Source organism: Phalacrocorax aristotelis, chromosome 1, assembly GCF_949628215.1.
Source record: "Phalacrocorax aristotelis chromosome 1, bGulAri2.1, whole genome shotgun sequence".
NCBI lineage: Eukaryota > Metazoa > Chordata > Aves > Suliformes > Phalacrocoracidae > Phalacrocorax > Phalacrocorax aristotelis.
Genome location: NC_134276.1, coordinates 19251202 through 19270367, shown reverse-complemented (window position 1 = coordinate 19270367; position 19166 = coordinate 19251202). Strand labels below are relative to the sequence as shown.

General features: G+C 44.5%; 1 protein-coding gene across 2 annotated transcripts in view; it reads right to left on the bottom strand.

The window, feature by feature from the left end:
- Positions 1–19166, bottom strand: part of LOC142052471 (E3 ubiquitin-protein ligase rnf213-alpha-like) — a 66451-nt gene that overhangs the window by 22575 nt on the left and 24710 nt on the right. For both annotated transcript variants that reach the window (XM_075082628.1, XM_075082638.1), the window contains 14 exons: positions 16790–18260; positions 15782–15975; positions 13365–13520; positions 8797–12363; positions 7681–7814; positions 7445–7540; positions 6013–6128; positions 4327–4455; positions 3586–3650; positions 2984–3128; positions 1614–1755; positions 1219–1392; positions 441–574; positions 74–231 (listed from right to left, as the gene is read on the bottom strand). In XM_075082628.1, the coding sequence (XP_074938729.1) occupies positions 74–231; positions 441–574; positions 1219–1392; positions 1614–1755; positions 2984–3128; positions 3586–3650; positions 4327–4455; positions 6013–6128; positions 7445–7540; positions 7681–7814; positions 8797–12363; positions 13365–13520; positions 15782–15975; positions 16790–18260 (6681 nt within the window). The remainder of the gene's footprint in view (positions 1–73; positions 232–440; positions 575–1218; positions 1393–1613; positions 1756–2983; positions 3129–3585; positions 3651–4326; positions 4456–6012; positions 6129–7444; positions 7541–7680; positions 7815–8796; positions 12364–13364; positions 13521–15781; positions 15976–16789; positions 18261–19166) is intronic.

The following is a 19166-nucleotide window of genomic DNA, read 5'->3' as shown; positions in this document are numbered from 1 at the left end:
AACATAGATATCTGTAGGCCTGTGACTCAAGCTGGTGCCATTTAAAGCTTGTACTCCACCAAACCCTATTTACCTCATAGACAGAAAGATCTTGGCCAGGCAAAGTCATCCTTAGAAAATCATTGGTGTAACACTGCATCATCTTTGGATTATTGCCATCTGGCATCTGCACATTCTTGATCAGTGCTTGGAACAATAAGGCTGGTTCCTTCATAGGCACTTTTGGATGACCTAGAGGAAAGGACAGAGATTCAGGTAATCAGAAAATAGAAGCTGACAGAAAAAGAGAAGTGCACAACAGATGTTCTAGGTCATTATGGTTGCATGGGAGCATAACTGCTATGGTTGCTCCTACAACAACCTTTGGCTATTGTGGGAAACTTTGGAGATCAGCTTCCCTGGATTAAAGAGCAATACCTGCTTGAAAAGTCCAAAGTTACCTTTTGTATTATAGACTGTCTTCCATAGTTCCTCCAGGTAGGCCTTCAAAACCCAACTGAATGGGAACTGGCAAAACACAGATGTGTTGGGGTCTTCAGTCATTGACAACACGGAAATCTTAGCATCTTGTTTCCTTAAACAACACAGAATGAAGCAATCATGTAATATATTCTAAGCGTACTGAACTGAAGCATCACAGAGAAATATCTGACTGCCACTGGTATGTGTTCTGCTTAAAAGGTTAAAAAGCACAGAAAGATATTTTGCAAAAAACTCAGTAACATTGAAAACAGGGCAGGAGCAGAAAAAGTTCCTGTCACTAAGAGCTGAAGGCTAAAAACCACCGCAGCTGGGGAAAGGCAACTGAGTCAGAGAACATCTGTCTTGTCTCTGACCATAGCTACTGTTCAGAGTAAGCTGACTGATCAATTAAAATGTTGGACACTAAATGTATTTGTGCTGGGGAGGGGATTCATCTGCTCTGACCTTAGGGAACTCAAAGTTTCTAAATTCTAGACCGATGGGTTCTGACTTCACCCTGTGTTAATCAGTGGTCCAAGGAACTGGAGTTCCTGAGTGGCTGAAAGTTTAAGAGAACAGGAAGGTTCTGATTCCAATGACATGACACAAAGGACTTATCATGGATAAGTTATGAGCTGTGTGAGCTCATCTTAACTTCAGACTTGTTCTACCATTTCTTTTTGCAAGGAGTTGCATTATGAAAGTAAGGTTTTGTTCTCCTAGATGTACATACTGTATTTTTTCCAAGTCTCTTACTTGCTGGTATATTTAATTCTCAAGAATGATTCTTCTTTGAACATCTGAAGCCACAGTTCTGAGAGTGGAGACAGTGGAGAGAGATGATCCAGGTTGTTGTTTGCATCCACCACCGCAAGAATTTGAGCAAACAGATTGGCCACAATGTCTTCTAGATGCATCCAGAGCGCATGCCTAGAAGTGATAACATGGCCTGTCAAGCGTCTTCCTTGTACCTGACCGACCCTCTATTCATCAGAAACTCACATCAGCTTCTGTATACCACATAGCAATATACCTTCTGGTTGTCATATTTGAGCCCCATTAAGTATTGTGCTTCACACACTGCATCTCTTTTAATGCTCTCAGAAACAGACCTGTTAGAAATTTGGAAAGGGCTGCACAGATAAAAGTACCTGAATGAAGTGTCTTCAAGGATGAACTCACTGGAGACTGCTCTGCGGAGAACCCACTCCCTTGGCTCAAGGCTTATTTTCTCACGTTCTTGTAGGAGGTGGCAAATTCTCCTTTTCAGCACACTCATAAAATGAATAGAATCTAATTGTAAAACAATGTTTATTAAAACAATTGAATAGAAGGAGTTTCCATGCAAAGTTTTCAGTCAGAGTAAAGCCAGTCATAGAAAGTGACTTCTGTGAAAGTTCTTGGTTTTCCTCCACAATAACATCCAGAGGCTTTATATTCTACCCTAGTCTCTTCCCCTTCCTCTTTTTTCTAGTGAGCTAATATTGGGGGCAACATTTAGTAAAGACATGCCATTTTTTATGGAGGAAACAAAATCCACTTATCTCTGTCTCAGTCTTTTAAAAATAATTGTGTGAATTAGGTTCTGTGGTATATAAATACTCTGATACTCATATTGACATGGAGAAATGTTTGGTATTGTATATCACAAGAATAGTCAGTGCTGCAGAAAGGTTGACATCCTGTCCTTATCTGTATGACACTGGTATCAATGTGAAATAAAATTTGTGGGATTGTTTCTATTTCAGTACTGATATAACCACAAGAAAAAGTCATCCTGCATTGTGCTAGGAATGAAGGTGTCACTATGCAATCACAAGAAAACACCTTTTCCTGAGGAACATTTTCTTATAGTCAAAATTTTGTTTTGCTCTATGACCACAAGAACTTCCCAGACCCACCACATCTTTGAAGTGGCAGTATGGTCTCTTTCCTTTTTCCATCACTAACAAACAAACTAACAAACATCCTAGGCACCTGACAGGAACCTATTGTTCAAAGAAGAGCAAGTCATGCACCACAGTGACAAAGTCTTTCCATATGCAGAAAAGAATAATTTCCAAATGCATCAGTAACTATTTGGTGCTTGGTTTCTCATGAAACCAGATGTTTTCATTTTGCTGAAGCCACAGTTTTCTATCACCTGCACAAAAAATTTGTATCAATTCCATGTAGAAATCAGTTGGGTAGATTTGGACTCCAAAATAGCCATACGGGTATAAAGTGACCTGTGCCTCAGATTTTTCTACCAAGATCTCCATCAAAGGTCATGTGAAAAGCTGGATGTTTCAGTACAGACTCTGAGAACTCACAACATGGGGCACATGGGGAGCAGAAGAGGCCCTGAGCAAACCTAGTCTTCTCTCTTTTGGCATTTCTGCCCATGCTGGCCTAGATGGGCACCAGGACAGATCATTAAATCACTCATTTCATTCCCCCTGTTCCATGGTTTGCAATGTGCAAGATGCAGCCATGCATAAATAAAAATCCCAACCCACTCTGGGTCTTGGTTTGTACTTACATGTGGTTCTAGTATTATCGTGGAAAAGCAAGTTGTGAATGATCATGAGTCTCTCAGTGGCACGCCGACTGTTGTCTGTCTTGTCTTCCAGCTGGATCACAGCTTTCTGGATGCTCTGTTTGATCATAAAGTCCATGCTGAGGAGCTGTGAATGGAAAAGACTGGAGGTCAGTATATTGCCTAACACTCCATTGCATTTGCTCTGTCAATTCCTACTTAACTTGACACAAAGGACTCCGAGGTATATATCTGCTTCACCATCCCATCCCTAGTAAATCAATCCCAACATTGCAGAGAAGTGCTAAAAGCCCTGGGAAGGGATGAAGAAAAGGGGGAAGAGATTTCATGCTTTGTCAAAATTCACACAAGGCTTAAATGTGCCTACTCTGGCCTTGTGTTAGTCTGTCATAGGGTGGGTACCACTTCACCCTCACTGTGTGACTCACAAAGACCTGCAAATACTTTTTCCTATGGCAAATGTACTATCCAAACCAGGAACCAGCATAACTTCATCCCTAAATGCCTATGAAATATACTGTTTCCTAAAACAGTTCCTGAGTAATGTCAGGCAGGTGAAATAAGAAAAAAGAAATAAATCATACATTTCCTTCTGGAGAAAGACTGGACTTGGCTGGATCTTCAAGAGCAGCATATTCCTCTGAAGAACCTGAAATTACAATTGCTCATAAAATTCCTTTGTAAAAAATGTAGAGACCTGAAAAATAGGTACCTCTATCCCAAAGAATAGAACTTATCAACAATCAACAATCAGCAAAGCTGTCAATCTAAGAAATTTTAACCTGGGCTTTGTCCCCAGTGAGGACAATTGCCCAGTAACCAGACCTCAGTTTTGGTTGGCATCTCATAGGAAATGCAGGTGTGTCAGGATAGGAAATGGAGTCCCTCCCCCCTTTATCTACACATTCTGAAAACAATGGCAGGGATGGGTTGAGTTGGCTTTGAGCTCACCAGATCAAGAATATTTAGTGGTTTTATTTGGGCAAAGTGTGATGAAATACTTGCCGGGAATCAGAGTGAGTAAGTGTGTGTCTACTGTATAATGAAAGCCACACCAGTACAGCCGATTTGCTATTGTAACTGAAGAACTAGCTTAGTTACCCTGCTACCCTAGAGTCACAGCTTGCAGACCAGGAGGAAAAAAAATGCAGTGCTGTGAGGGCTTCAGAAACAGCAAGTACAGTAAGTCCTGCCAAGACCCAAAGCCGGTGCCTCCAAGGACTACTTGATCTAGCTGTACTTACAGTTGTAGACAGAGCAAATGGGCACACAGAGGAAGGGACAGAGCTGTGCAGGTAGTGGGTGAAAAGCAAACAGATTATTACCTGTTGGGAGATGCCCTTGGAAGGTGGTCATGAAAATCTCAGCAATAGTCATTTTGGCAAGCTGGCCTAGATTGGCTGTGAAGTTGTCTGGGGGCATCAGATCATCCAAGTGGATCGACATCCATTCACCTGGGGAGGCAGTAAGCGTGACAGAAATAGTAGTACCGGGCAAAACTGCTGTGCACAGTTGACCTGCTTTGCTTGGTGCACTATGCCCATCCAGAAAAGTCAATGAACTTTGGCTGCCCCAGCCTACCAGCATCCTGGATAATAAGATATTGAGAGATGGAAGATTTATCACTTGTTTCTTTTTGCCCTGAGGGAGGATGCACTTCTCTTACATCATTCTGTTTCCCCCTTTCCATCTTCCCAGTGCTAATGGGCACAAATTCCCTGTCATTCTCATCCATTAGCAAGGGAACAAAATGATCCAATAACCCAAAAGGTGTTTGACTATCTTCAACATTAAGAAGTTTTTTCTTACGTTTGAATGGAATTTCTTGTATTTCAGTTTCTGTCCACTGCCTCTTGTCCTGTCATGGGACACCACTGAAGCATCTGAATCCATCTTCTTTAAGCCCTCCCATTATGTATGTACACACAGTGATGAGACCCCATGAACCTTCTCTTCAGGCTGAACTATCTCAGCTGTCCCAGCCTCTCCTCATATGAAAGATGCTCCAGTCCCTTATTTTTCTGGCCATTCACTGGGCTTATTCCAGTATGTCCATGTCTCTTTTATACTGGGAAGTCCAGAAATGGGCACACTAGTCCAGGTGTGGCCTCACCAGTGCTGAGTAGAGGGGAAGGTCACCTTCCTTGGCCTGCTGGCAGTGCTCTGCCTAATGAAGGCGTTGTTGGCCTTCTTTGTCACAAGGACACATTGCTAGCTCATGTTAAACTTGATGTCCACCAGGACCACCAGGTCCTTCTCTGCGGAGCTGCTTTCCAGCTGGTCAGGACCCAGCCTGTACTGGTGCCTGGGGTTATTCCTCAGTGGGTGCAGGACTTTGCACTTCCCTTTGTTGAACTTCATGAGGTTCCTGTCAGACCATTTGTCCAGCCTGTCCAGGTCCCTTTGGATGGCAACATGACCTTCTGGTGTGTCAGCCACTCATCCTAGTTTTGTATTATAAGTAAACTTATTGAAGGTACACTCTGTCCCATCATCCAGGTCACTGATGAAGGCGTTAAACCGTACTGGCCCCAGTATTGATCCTTGACGTAACACCACTAATGACTGGCTTCTAGCTGGACTTCATGCTGTTGAGCAAAACTTCCTAAGTGCAGCAGTTCAGCTACTTGTCAGTCCAACTCACTGTCCATTTATCTATTTCATACTTCATCAGTTTGTCAGTGAGAATGTTATGGGAGACAGTGTCAAAAGCCTTAATAAGTCAAGATAAACACCATCCACCATTCTGTCCTCATCCACCAAGCCAGTCATCTCATCATAGAAGACCATCAGGTTGGTCAGATTTGATTTCCCATTCATAAATCCATGTTGGCTTATTGCTTTTCATGTGTTTGGAAAAGGTTTCCAGGATTATTTGCTGTGTCATCTTTCCAAGGATCACTGTGAAGCTATCTGGTCTGTAGTTCCATGGATCCTTCTTCTTGCCCTTGCACAACCTGTCCTTTCCCTCCCACTCTCTCCCTGATCCAAAATAGCAATTTCAGTCTTACCACTGTCAAATGCCAGGTAGCTGCAGCCTCCCAGAACTCGCGGGACTTGAGTGGCCAGCACAACATGTGATGGGCCTGTGCCTGTTGACTTCCTTCTCTCATCTATGATACAGTACCTAAAATCAGGACAGAGAGGCGAAAAAGTCCATTCTCCCTGTCAGTTGGCCAGAGAGACTCCCAAAGCCACCACCTGCCTTTCCAGGGCTCAGGCAGAGCTTTTGGAAAGACCAACAGCTCAAGGTGTGGCTGTACTGCAGTGGTGGAAAGGGAACAGAGAAGATCAGCTCAGCCCAGCCCTGCTCTGGCAAGGCCAAGATGGTGTTGGCTGCTTCAAGACTCATGCTTGTATATCTCCCCTACACCCACTCCAAGCAATGGCTCAGTCACATGCCTCAGCAAGATCTTTCACGACAAATTTCCCTCCCTGCTAAAGGCTGAATCTTCATTTTAATCTGAATTTGTTTTGTTATACGTATGGGTCTCTGCCCAATCATACGTTCTTTCTGGCAATCATGGAATAACATTAGCAACAAGTGCCACAAACATACAGACAAATTAGACAACAAAAGCCACAACACAGACCAGTCCAGGACTTACGGGGAAACAGGCCAAAACCCAGCATGACTTTCCTAGAAGTAGGGTCAGAAAGGTTCAAGTCCTTCTCTAACAAAGCACAAATCCACCCAGAACAAAGCATTTTGGGAGACAATATGCACGTTAGCTGAGATGGGGAAGAAAGGATATGAACAGGAAATGTAGGAGAGTGAGAAAGGGAGTAAGAAGGATCATATTGAGAGAGGATGTGTCTGGCTGGGGGAGGATGTCACTAATATACTTCAAGGGCTTAAGACCAACCTCATATGATGCTACTGTCAATGACCTAAGCCCTCACTGTTGCCCAGAAGGGCTTAAGTTTTCTGAAGGCCCTGTGTACTATCAGCCAGCCCTGAGAGGTCTCTTGGATCCCTAGAATGTCTCAAAAGGCACCAGATATCTGTTTAAGTACTTTGTTTTGATGACTAAAGGGAAAAAAGTAATCTGGCGTTAGGCCCTGTTTGGAGTAGTTTGTGCTGTGTGAGTCAACCATGATGGGGGACAGTGTTTTCAATGTGGGAAGGATGTATAAAGCATGGTCCCAAAATGAAGAAGGTGCTTTTTTAGACAAATGACAGCTGAGATGTTAAGGATGTTTTATCTTAATATATTAAGAAACACAGGCTTGGAAATTTAAGCTATAGAACACAGGCATGAGCACGCACACACAGATACGCACATAAAGATATATGAGAACATCTGCAGTTACACCACTGAACAGACAACAACAAACAATGCTATCTATATTCCATCAGTATTTAGCCACTGCATCTTCCCTTACCTTGGCACCCGACTAAAGAAATACAGAATGAAAGAAGAAAGAAAGAAGGATGTTTACTTAGCACAAGCTAGAAGCCTTTTGCTTCTCTGTGGCTCATCGAAGTGAAACTGGATGAGAAGCAATTTCTCTTCTGATGATTGTGCAAAAAAATTCCTGCAGACAATGAAATGGTCTGTTATTGCTGTGTTCATAAAACCACCTCTGCTCTCCACTATCCCTGCTTCCCCTTGCACCCTTTCCCCAAAACCTCAATCTATAAGATTGATAAAGGTGAGAAGGAAATCTCTCCTCACCTGAGTTCATGGCGGAAAGTGTATTCAGTGTCAAACTGACTTAGGAAGAGGCAGTGGATTTTATTTTGAAGGTTAAGTGTCTTCCTTAGCTCTTCTAAATCTCTCTCATTTAGAAGTCTTGCATGTGTAGAAACCTGCAGTGAAAAGGAAATAAATTCCAGATAAATATTGTGTAGTTTTTGTATTACCATCCCTAAAGGGTGGGAAAATTGAAGTGAACCCCTTATGGACCTTTCCAAATACTTCCTAAAGGTAAGACTCCGAAATGTGCCCTTCTTACAGGGAAGAAGGGTGGGAGCATTGCTAACAACCAGAAAAAACCTGATTCCTCATGCTAGAAGAGACTAAGACTTGAGCTGTGTCCTTTGGAACGACTCAGATGTTGTGAGGCAGTGACTGCAAAGGAATCCTGCTGGGAGGCGTACATGAGTGCTTTGAACCTTGAGGGCTAGAAGAGCCTCTCCATGCAACATTATGGGCCTAGTACAATGGTCCTCACATGTGACTCTACTGGGCTGGCTCTCTCCCAAGGCTGTGGGCTCCCAGTACTGTAGATCCTGTTTGGGGATTCAGCTGTTACCCTTTCAGGTGTCTCTGTGCAACAAGTTCCTGACCTCCTCCAGTGACAGTCACTGGAAATTGTTCAGGATGCTTTCTTTGGCATAGACAACAACTCCTGAAAACAGATGTCAGCGGGCAGTGGGCATGATCCAGGGCCTATAGAATTGCCCCATCCACCTAAAGTCCTGTGGGAGGTTTGGTGAGATCCCTACAGCATCACCAGTGGTGTTTATCACTGGTCTGCAGGCAATGAGTGAAGCCCTGGGTATCTTAGCCTTGAACCTCCAGAGCCTTCAGAGTTAGGAGCTGACACCCACTGCCTATCTGTTAGCAGATCCACCACATCCGGGTCAAGAGGAGAAGCAGAGCCCACCCTGATTGCAGAGGACCACAAGGCAAAAGGCAAAAAGGCACATGTGTAATACAACTGACAGGGCCAGAGCCAAAGAGGACAAGTAGAAGCCTATCACTGTTCAACAGTGGAACTTTGTGTGGCAACCTCCCTCATCTGGAATATAAAGACTGCTCTACTGCTTTATGGTGAGGCATACGTACCTGCAGGCAGAGTCCAGCTGTCCTCTCCTTCCTTGGCTGCTGGTTAACTATCTCTTCCAAAACACTAAGAAGGCTGTTGTGCTTCTGCTTGTGGAAATACAAGTCTTGGATCTGCTCAGCATCATCCACAAGGGAGTACTTAAGGCGCAGGATGGAGTCAGGGGTTGCACACTGAACAAGTTTGCTTTTGGCAACGGAGAGCTCTATCTCTTCATAGGGCTCAAGGTCTCCCCAGGACCTTCTGTGAGTGCACTCCAAAACAACAGCTGCAGATGTGTCATTGCTGAAACCGATGAAGACATCCTGTTCCTTGAGGCTGAGCTTCGTGGACCAAACGTTGGAGAACTTGCTGCTGTCAGTGGATACAAACAGCTTGGCCCAGGTCTGCAGGTCCTGTTTCAGCTGTTTCTGCTGCCAGTTCAGAACGGTGTTCATGTCCAAGCAGTGCTTCTCCAGCCTGTTCAGCAGTGGGGTGGGGAACTGGGTGTAGACTATGTCCTTCTCCTCTATCACAATGAGTCTGAACTCTTGCTTCACACGGCTCTTCACTCTGTGAGTGCCAAGACCCAGGTCCACATAGTAATTTCCTCCCAGGCTAACGAAGTTCTGGTTGAGTGCATCGTAAAGGCTCTCATAAAGGTTGTGTATATTTAAAAGAACAACAGGTCTGCCTGTCTCCATGCAGATCTTCACTCTGCTGACAGACTGGCATACCTGGGAATAATCTTGGTCCTGTGGAAAACCAGAGCCAAATATAATTTCACAGTTCTCAGGATCTATCAACTGTGTCATCTGAATGATGTGTAAAGCTGCATGGTTTGTTGTCATCAGCAGGAGGTATCGAGATGTAAGTCCTGCCTGCTGTTTGCCCATATTTTCCTTCAGCAAATGAATTGTGTGGCTGGTTTCCAAGTCAGGGGGAAGATACATCTCACTGATGCAGTTTTGGAAGATCTTGACAGGATCGATGTCACTGGAGCCTCCAAAGTTTCTCTGAATGGCCTTTATAATGATGTCCTGTTGAGACCTGCACTTATTGTCTTGGGTGTAGGACAGTATTATTTTGATCAAACTGTAGAAATCACGGAGCCCAAAGAACTCTATTTTTTGTGTTTCTAGGACCTTGCAGTAGAATTCTGCCAGCAAAGGGAACAGACACTCTATCCTTTCAAGGTGAGGCTGTGCAGCACAGATGCCCTTTGCAGTTTTAACTAGCTCTTCTTTGTTAGGGTCAGTTCTAAATACAAGAAGACCCCTGTTCATTTTGGCAGGGTCTAGGGCCCAGTTTGAAATGCCCACAAAGCCAACTTTTTGGTAAGATTCTGGGTTTTCATCATCAACACATCCATCTTCAAGAAGAGGGTGCAGTGTCTTCAGTGGCATTTCTGGTGAGTCTTCTGCGAGGCCAATCTCATCTAGGAGGACCACAGATGCAAACTCATCCAGATTCTTCCCCTTCTGGAACTGTGCACATTGTCGGAAAGTGGAGATGATCCCTTCTGGTTTTGAATGGGGACTGCACTGAAAAGACACCAGCTGGATCTCCTTGCATCTTTTGAACAACTGGCTTTTGGACCGCCTACCCTCCATGGCATCCACAGCAATCGTTTTTGACAGGGATTTTGAGCTTCCTGGCTTCCCAATCAGAAAGAGTGGAACTCGTAGGTCCATGCATACAACTATCATGAAGATATTTTCCCTCAGAGCATCATTGCGGGCTATTGCCTTAGGAACGGAGAGGTTATCAAGAAATACCTCTTGGCAAAGATTGATTTCTTGCTGCAGCAGGGATGCAGGGGCAGAAAAGCATTTTGCAACCTCCTCCAGGTAATCTTTGCGGCTCTCCAGAGATACATAATAGCAAGCTCCCACTGAAAGGACCAAGGCCCTTTGTGCATCATTTAAGATTGGCTCCTGTTTCTTTTTGTACTTCTCATCAATCTGAGGAAATAGCAGGTCTCTCAATTTATAAAACCAGAGCACAATGCTCATGCAGCGCTCTATATCCCGAAGACTGGCAACTCTGCATTCATCTTTCTTCTTCCTGAGGAACTTCTGGGAGGCTGAAATGACACTGGTAAACACGTCCAAATTTTCCATGGCAATCTTGTTCTTCATGGTGGACTTTACAATCTCTCTGATGTACAGGCTCTGTGTCTTTTCATTCAGCTCTCCAAAATCCCAGACAAGAGGCAATAAGCTAGGTGGAAGGGGCTTGACCTGATACACCAGCTGCCGCAACGGAATGTAGCCCAGTTTCTCCAGTGTGTCTTCAGTTTGGATTCGGTACCCCAAGCCAGCTTTTTCAAGTTTCTCTACAGTTTCCTTGGTGTGCCTTTTGTAAGGGTTGCAAGCAGTTACTACTTTTAAACGGTCTGTGGGAATCTTCTCTCCATTTACACTGCGATCACACAACACCTCTTTGATTGCAAAGATAGCTTCTGATGTGTTGGCTTCGTCAAAAAAGAGAACAGTGTCCACTTTGTGCCTTTTGTCATTGTTGCGTGCCAGCTCAATTGCTTGCCTAACTTTCTTGTGGATGGTCTTGGTAGTAGTGCCACCATGGACACGTACCACCACCAGGTTCTGAATGTCCCTACCTGCCCTTTGCAGGCTGCACATGAACTGCACAAGCTTTGTCTTTCCACAACCTGTTTCGCCCATGATGATTACAGGGATCCCACACTGGAACCGCAGGTGAATGGCAAGCATCTTCATAGTGTTGTCCAGTGTCAAGTGATATGATTCATCTGGATCTTGGGTGTACCTCACACCAAAGACTCTGCACAGGGCCTCCAGCTGCATTGTTCTGGGCAAGTCTTCAAACTTCTTATTGAAAGGAACATGCTGGGCTTTCAAAGTGCGGTATAATTTACCTTTAATAACATTCCTTTCCAAAACAGCTTGAGAATAGGCATCAATAGCATCCAAGCTATTGCTGATGTGGAAACCCAAGAACTCCATGGAGTTATTGTCTGCATGAAAGACTACATAGGGGTGGGACTCTTGTTCCCATTTTCGTCTTAGCTGGTACTGTCTCATAATGCTGTTTTCCTCATCACCATTTTCTGCACTTGGCACACTTTCATCAGAGATGTCAAGAGAGGGCACAGCAAAGTCCTTGGACATGATTATCATGAACTTTACCACAAATGTTTTAAACCCCTGGAAATCCTTTCCAGCTGCGGGGCTACAGAAAACTGATTTCTCACACTTGCTTAGCTGGAAGTTTAGGAAATGAGTGAAATTGCTAAGTTCAGTCCAGGAAGGGTTGTGTCTCCCGCAGAACTCCAGTAAGAGCTTCAGGCACTCTTTCTCTGTCCCTTCAGTCCTCTCAGGGATGAAGATGAAATGGTCAAGGTCTTCCTCTCTCTTGTATCTGCTGAGGTACTGGTAAGACCTCTGGAAAGCTTCACTCTTTAACTTGTCTTGGTCAAACTGCTCCTCTTTCATTTCAGAAAGACGACCAGAGCTGGGGTGTTCCAGCAAGTCAAGTACCCGCAGTGGTGATACACATTTCACTGCAGGAAAAAGATCCAGGAACATTTCTTCTGTTTCACTAGACATCTAAAAGAAAGTCAATAAAGAGTGCACATATTACATAGAGGACGGTTGCCCAGTCTTCGGCATTTACCTACAGTTCAAGAGCTTTTTTTTCCTGCACACAAATAGTTCAGAAAGCTGGAAAAATCATATATAGATCAAATTGGTCCAAGGCTGCATGCATGCTCGTAGGTGGATATGTACTGACGTGCCCATAACCTGTAAGGTCCTGGTGCTGAGTGGATGTCCAATGAAAAGCTAGAATAGGGCAAGCATGATTATTTCCACCCACCAAATGATCTGCCAGACAGACAGGTTTCAGCACAGGGTATTGTCCATCTTCATCTGCTTTCTTTAGTTAGTAAGCCACAATGGCTTTCCCTTCAAAATACTTGGCCAGACTCACCTTGTACCTGTGTCAACCTGTCAAAGGGGGCACACACCCCCCCTTTGGCAAGGAACCTCACAGGTTTATGACCCATACCATGAAGAGTCACCCCCTTTTCATTTGTTCTAAGCTGATCCTGTTAATATTGTTTGATGCTCCTGGTCTTGTATTGGAAGAGATGGTGGATGCTTGCTCCCCATTCACCCTCTCCAGGCCACTCAGGATGTTCTAACTCTCCATCACATCCCTGATTTCCTCTTTTAGAGTGTCCTCCCTAATTTCTCATATGGCAGACTTCTTTTTTTTCTTTTCTTTTTTTTTTTTTTAATATGTGGGATGTCTATGTTACACCAGGAATGACCTGAAAAAAAACCCAACCAAATCCCAAACCCCACACAGCACCTTGTATTTCCTTTCCAGAGTAGGCACATGCTGGGACTGCTTATTTCTATGTAGATGAGCCATCACTTCACTGGAGACAGACACCTTAAATTACACGTCATATATGTATATACACATACAAATACCCAAAAAAGACTTTGGGTTTTAGCAGATTTACTGCAGGTGCATACCTAGTTACATTAACATCCTCCCTTACTATTCTTCCAACCTGAGCAGCCCATCCCCAAAGCATTACCTCTTGTTTCCTTGTTCTGCTAACACCTTTCCCTTTCACCAGGTATTCAATCAAGTAAAGATGAGAGGATTTACACTTCCAGACTAAGCCATTTGGACTATGGATGTGTCTTAGGATGCATAGCTCAATCAGCAGCCGGTAGAGACCTGTTGACACCTGACAGGGAAGAAACACTTGAAAACTGGTGAAAGAGATGTCTGAAAAACCACACATACTCCACTACCTATGGCAGGTAGTAGTACCTGCAGTCTAGCTACAGTTTTGCTCCCATTCCTGTGCAGGACTTCTATTCCAGCACACACTGAGACAGCTGTAACTATTAATATGATTGGATGCTTGGTGCTCTGCAGTCTTCTGAGGTAGGACTAGGTCATCCAGATTCACTATCTGCCCTAAGCCCACTACCTTTTTTTTTAAGTAAAACCCCGTCCAGAGAGGTACTAGACTAGATGTGAGATGGAGAACCCACCCATTCTTCTCCCTGTGAACAGAATCATAGAATCATGGAATTGTTTAGGTTGGAAAAGACCTGTAAGATCATGAAGCCCAACTGTAAGCATAACACTGCCCACTCCACCACTAAACCATGTCCATAAGCACCACCTCTACACATGTTTGAAATACCTCCAGGGATGGTGAATTCACCACCTCTCTGGGAAGCCTGTTGCAAAGCCTGACCACTCTTTCAGTGAAGAAATTTTTCCCAATATCTAATCTAAACCTCCCCTGGTGCAACTTGATGCCATTTCCTCTTGTCATATCGCTTGTTACCTGGGAGAAGAGACCAACACCCACCTCGCTACGACCTCCTTTCAGGTAGTTGTGGAGAGCGATACGGTCTCCCCTCAGTCCTCTCTCCTCCAGACTAAACAACCCCAGTCCCCTCAACCTCTCCGCGTAAGACTTGCTTTCTCCACCCTTCACCAGCTTTGTTGCCCTTCTCTGGACACGCCCCAGCAACTCAATGTCCTTCTTGTAGTGAGGGGCCCAAAACAGAACACAATATTCAAGGTGTTGTCTCAACAGTGCTGAGAACAGGGGCACAATCACTTTCTTAGTCCTGCTGGCCACACTATTCCTGATACAAGCCAGGATGCTGTTGGCCTTCTTGGCCACCTGGGCACACTGCTGGCTTATATTCAGCTGGCTGTCAACCAATATCCCCAGGTCCTTTTCTGCCAGGCACCTTTCCAGCCACTCTTCTCCAAGCCTGTAGCGTTGCATGGGGTTGTTGTGACCAAAGTGCAGGACCCGGCACTTGGCCTTGTTGAACCTCATACAATTGGCCTTGGCCCATCAATACAGTCTGTCCAGGTCCCTCTGCAGAGCTTTATTCTGCTCTCAGTCCTGTCTTGCAGCTTAGGGGGCTGGATACCCGGAGAACAATTGGTCTTACTATTAAAGACTGAGGCAAAGAAGGCATTAAGTACCTCAGCTGTTTCCTCATCCTTTGTCACTATGTTTCTCCTGCATCTAATAAGGGATGAAGATTCTCCTTTGCTCTGCTTTTGTTGCAAAGGTATTTATCGAAACTTTTTTTTAATTGTCTTTTACAGCAAATAGCTAGATTAAGTGTTTCTGGGCTTTGGCCCTTCTAATTTTCTCACTGCATAACCTCACTACATCCTTGTAGTCCTCCTAAGTTGCCTGCCCCTTCTTCCAAAGGTCGTAAACCTTCCTTTTTCTCCTGAGTTCCTGCCAAAGCACTCTGTTCAGTCAGACCGGTCTTCTTCCCTGCCATTTTGTCTTTCAGCACATGGGGACAGCCTGCTCCTTCATCTTTAAGATTTCCTTCTTGAAGAATGTCTAGCCTTCCTGGACTCCTTTGCCCTTCAGGACTGCCTCCCAAGGGACTCTGTCAACCAATCTTCTAAACAGAACAAAGTCTGCCCTCTGGAAGTCCAAGGCAGAAGTTCTGCTGCCCCCATCCCACCCCACCCCCACACCCCACCCTGCCCCTTACTTCTCCAAGAATCGAAAACTCTATCATTTTGTGATTGCTGTGCAAAAGACAACCTCCAACTGTCACATCACCCACAAGTCCTTCTCTTTTCACAAACAACAGGTCCAGTGGGGTGCCCTCCCTAATATGGGGGCTTCTATGTCTGATCACTTGGTTTGAATTCAGCCAGCCTCCCGTGCCTTACAATCTGATTGATACCACTGTAGGAGGAAAGATTGCTCTTATGAAATAGGACCCATTTCACACAGCTTTCCCACCTGTGAGCATGAAACAAGGCAAATGCAAGCACCTGAGCTTCCAAACTGTACTGTTGTTCACTTTAACTTTTAAGCACCTCCTGCTACTACTGTAGATGAGAATAAGCTGTCACAAGAGGCTGTGCAAATATCTTCCTCTAAAAAACTCATGAGGTCTTGGACTCTCCTTGTTCAACCACCAAGACAAAGACTCTCACCGCTGGTGATACATCAATATGGAAGACGGTGGGCTGAGTTTCAGTTGGGAATTCCTCAACAGAGAGTAGCTCCTCCAGAAGAAAGTGGAAATCAATCTCTGACTCCATCAGCCTAATGGTTTTGTGAACCACTGGTAAATCACCCAGCCGGTCACGGATCTTTTGTAGGGTGTTGTCCACAAAGAGAGACTTCCCTAAGGAACAGAAGAGGTGGCTGAGATTCACCCTCAGAATCAGTCTGCCCTTTCACATGCACGGGACAGTCTTTCTCCAGACATCTGAACTCCCTCCAAACTGAGTGGCAATCTCTCAACAACCTCTTTAGAACAATACGTGGGACCAGATCCCAGTTACATGAGGGACATGAGGGATATCCTCCAGGTCTATGCTCATAATTTTAGCAGTATGGCCCATCTCAAGACAGAACTCATGCCCCCACTCCAGCCCCGTTGATGTTACCAATACATACATAGCCAGAAGGCCTGGATCCTGACCAGCTTACCTCAGATGTACCCTACAATATGTCAGAAAACCTTACTGTCTAAAGAGACATGTCTTAAAAGGCTTCAGAAGTGGTTGGAAGCAGGAGGCATCCTGCTGACGCTTACAAAGCGCCTACAGAAAACTTGTTCCATTCTGGAATGGCAGGTGGAGGCCAGTTGGGCTACCATATGGACTTTCAGACGTCATCTGGGCTTATTTAGGAAACTGACTCCCATCCTTATGATCCAGCTTATCCCATGGAGAGAGTCTTGTTTCTTGCTCTTCCCCAGAGTCTCACACCATTATTTTTTTCTCTTTAGATGGGACAACTGTGGCTTTCTCAAAGCTCATGTTTTCTAGACTGCATTGTAATTCCCATTCGGACTCTTTCCAGGCGGCCTAAAATCCCTCTTGAAATTCACTACCCAAAACTAAACACATGTGAGGGCTCTCTGTTGCATGCCACATTCCTCTCAAGGCCTCCTGGTTTGAAACATGACCCACAGTAGGACTACTAACACCTACCCATTCCTGCTTGATTTGAAAATACGAACTTCATGTTCTGCTGATAGGGCTCTTCGAAGGCCTGAGCAACAGGAGCTGTCCCATAAGGCACTTTGAGATGTGTGCTCAGGTATGCCTGGATTTCTGTCTTAGAGTAGCATGGGATAGTAACTTTGTAGGTGTCGAAGGCTGTAATAATGTAAGAATTGTGAGCTTTGGCATTGCAAAAGATAATGAACCTGTAGTCAGGGACTGTAGAAGATTGCACCAGGTGGAAGAAGTGGGACTCCAGTTGTTTGGAAACTTTGTAGGCTAATTTCTCAGCACCCAGCAAGCAGTAGATTTTCTGGTTTTGAGAATCAGATGAAAGAGCTCTCCTAACAATCAGTTCTACTTCTTCCTCCTCTGTGTTGGGTGTGCACACCAGGACCTCATCATACGTTGGGAGAGGTGCTGTCTTGGTGTGTCCATAAATGGAGAGCATGTATAGTAACATTTCCTCTTCTTTACACATGATGAGAGAAGGTTTCCTGGCTTCAAGGCCAACTGGTAAACTTCTCTTGATACATGTGGTTTCAAGAGCTGCTAATTGCTTCAGTGTTTCACCAAAGACATCCAAGCCAATGTATTTGTCTGACACTAGGCCAGTGAATTTCTTGCAGTAAGCGTCCCAGAGCAGATTCACCTTGTCACAGATGGATGGCAAACTCTCAAAGGAGGTGGCCATTTCATCTTTTGCAAGGGTGCTAAAAGCTGCTTGGTTAACATCTCTGTTCTTGTTTTTAAACTTCCTTGATTTCTGCAGAAAGGCTTCACATTGCTCATCATATAATTTGCTCAGATTTTCAACCTCTTCCTTGTCATCGCCATGTTCAAAGGCAAAATTCATGAGCTTCTGCTCTGTAATGTCAGAATCCGGAAGGCAGCTCTGCAGGGCTGCCTTTGCCACTGACGTATCATAGCCAGATTCAGCCAGGCTTTTGATGAGCTGGGGAAAACGAATGACATAATTGTGCCAGGTAACAGACTCCTTGTCTCCTGCTGATGTGTTGACAGAGTCAAGTGGAATCATGAGGGCTTGATCCAGGGCTTTTCTAATATCCTCTGCTTTAATGTCATGCTTTATGACAGAAAGCATATTAAGAATCTGTGGCTCTATTTCACTATTGTTGGCTTTAGCCAGTTGGCTACATAAACAGAAGAGCTGGTGTGCAGTGAACAGGTTGAGATGATAGTAGGTGTCCCTTTGAGTCTCCAGATATTTCTTCCACTCTACCAGGCAGTGCTCCATTGCTTTGCAAAGGCCGTCCAGCTCTTCCAGGATAGGTCTAGTGCTCTGAACAAGGATGCCAGCAATTCCAAATTCTGTGTAAACTTTTACTCTGTGTTGGGGATTACAGTAAATGTCAGCCTTCCAGTCTATGAAGAGGATATTGCCAACACTGAGAAGCTGCAGGTACAACTTTCCAACCATTTGAACTTTTCCCAGGATCTGTAACATGCCACAGACAGAACAGGGAAATGAATTATAATATGTTTTCAACAACTGCTGAATACTTCTCATGTTATGTTTTCTTCCAAAGATCTGTTAAAACCTGTTAAACAAACAAACCAAAAAAAAACGAAACAAAAAAAAAAAAAAAGGATTTGGCTCGATTTTTATGTACATCTCCTTCTCACGATATATTCCTTGGCCAAGGACATGCTCTAGAAGTGCATGTTTTCCTGGAAGACTTCTACTACTCTTCAAAAATGCCAGTTCCATGGTAACTAGCACATGTTTACTGGGAGAAGGGGGTCCATAGAGGAAGAACAGCTCCATCAGCTCAGGTAGCAAGCAAATCCCACCACTAAAGATTATTATAAGCTGTAACCTACCCTCAGAATCACCACCTTTGAGATACTTGGCCCTTGTGAGGTTTCTTCATCTGCTGATGAAGTGCTGTGCTGACTGAAGTAGACAGCAAGCAGTTGAGATGATTCCTCAGGTATGTAAGAGAACATCTTATTTCAAACAGCTTCTGAATAAACAACTTGTATAGCAAATAAGGAAAAGGCATTTTTGGTATGTGAAGCACCTGGCTTGTGGTGGGTGCTCACATTAGGGTGACCTCCATCACACCCCTGGAGTGTCCTGTTTCTCTTTATTCACTGCAGCAGGAGCTTAGATGGCTTGCTTGGGTGGAGGTATCCACATCATTAACGTGCAGGTGAGGCAAAGACCTCAGAGGGTTGGTCTTCTACACATTGCACCATCACCATCCAAGGGAATGTCTGTATTTCTAATTTGCCTTACATGTGAGGTCTGGGAGTCTGCTACCTCTACACCTGAAGAGTCAGAGCTGAAGGTCAAGCATGAGTCTCCATGAAAGAATTCTAGCAAAAACCACAAGCTTTA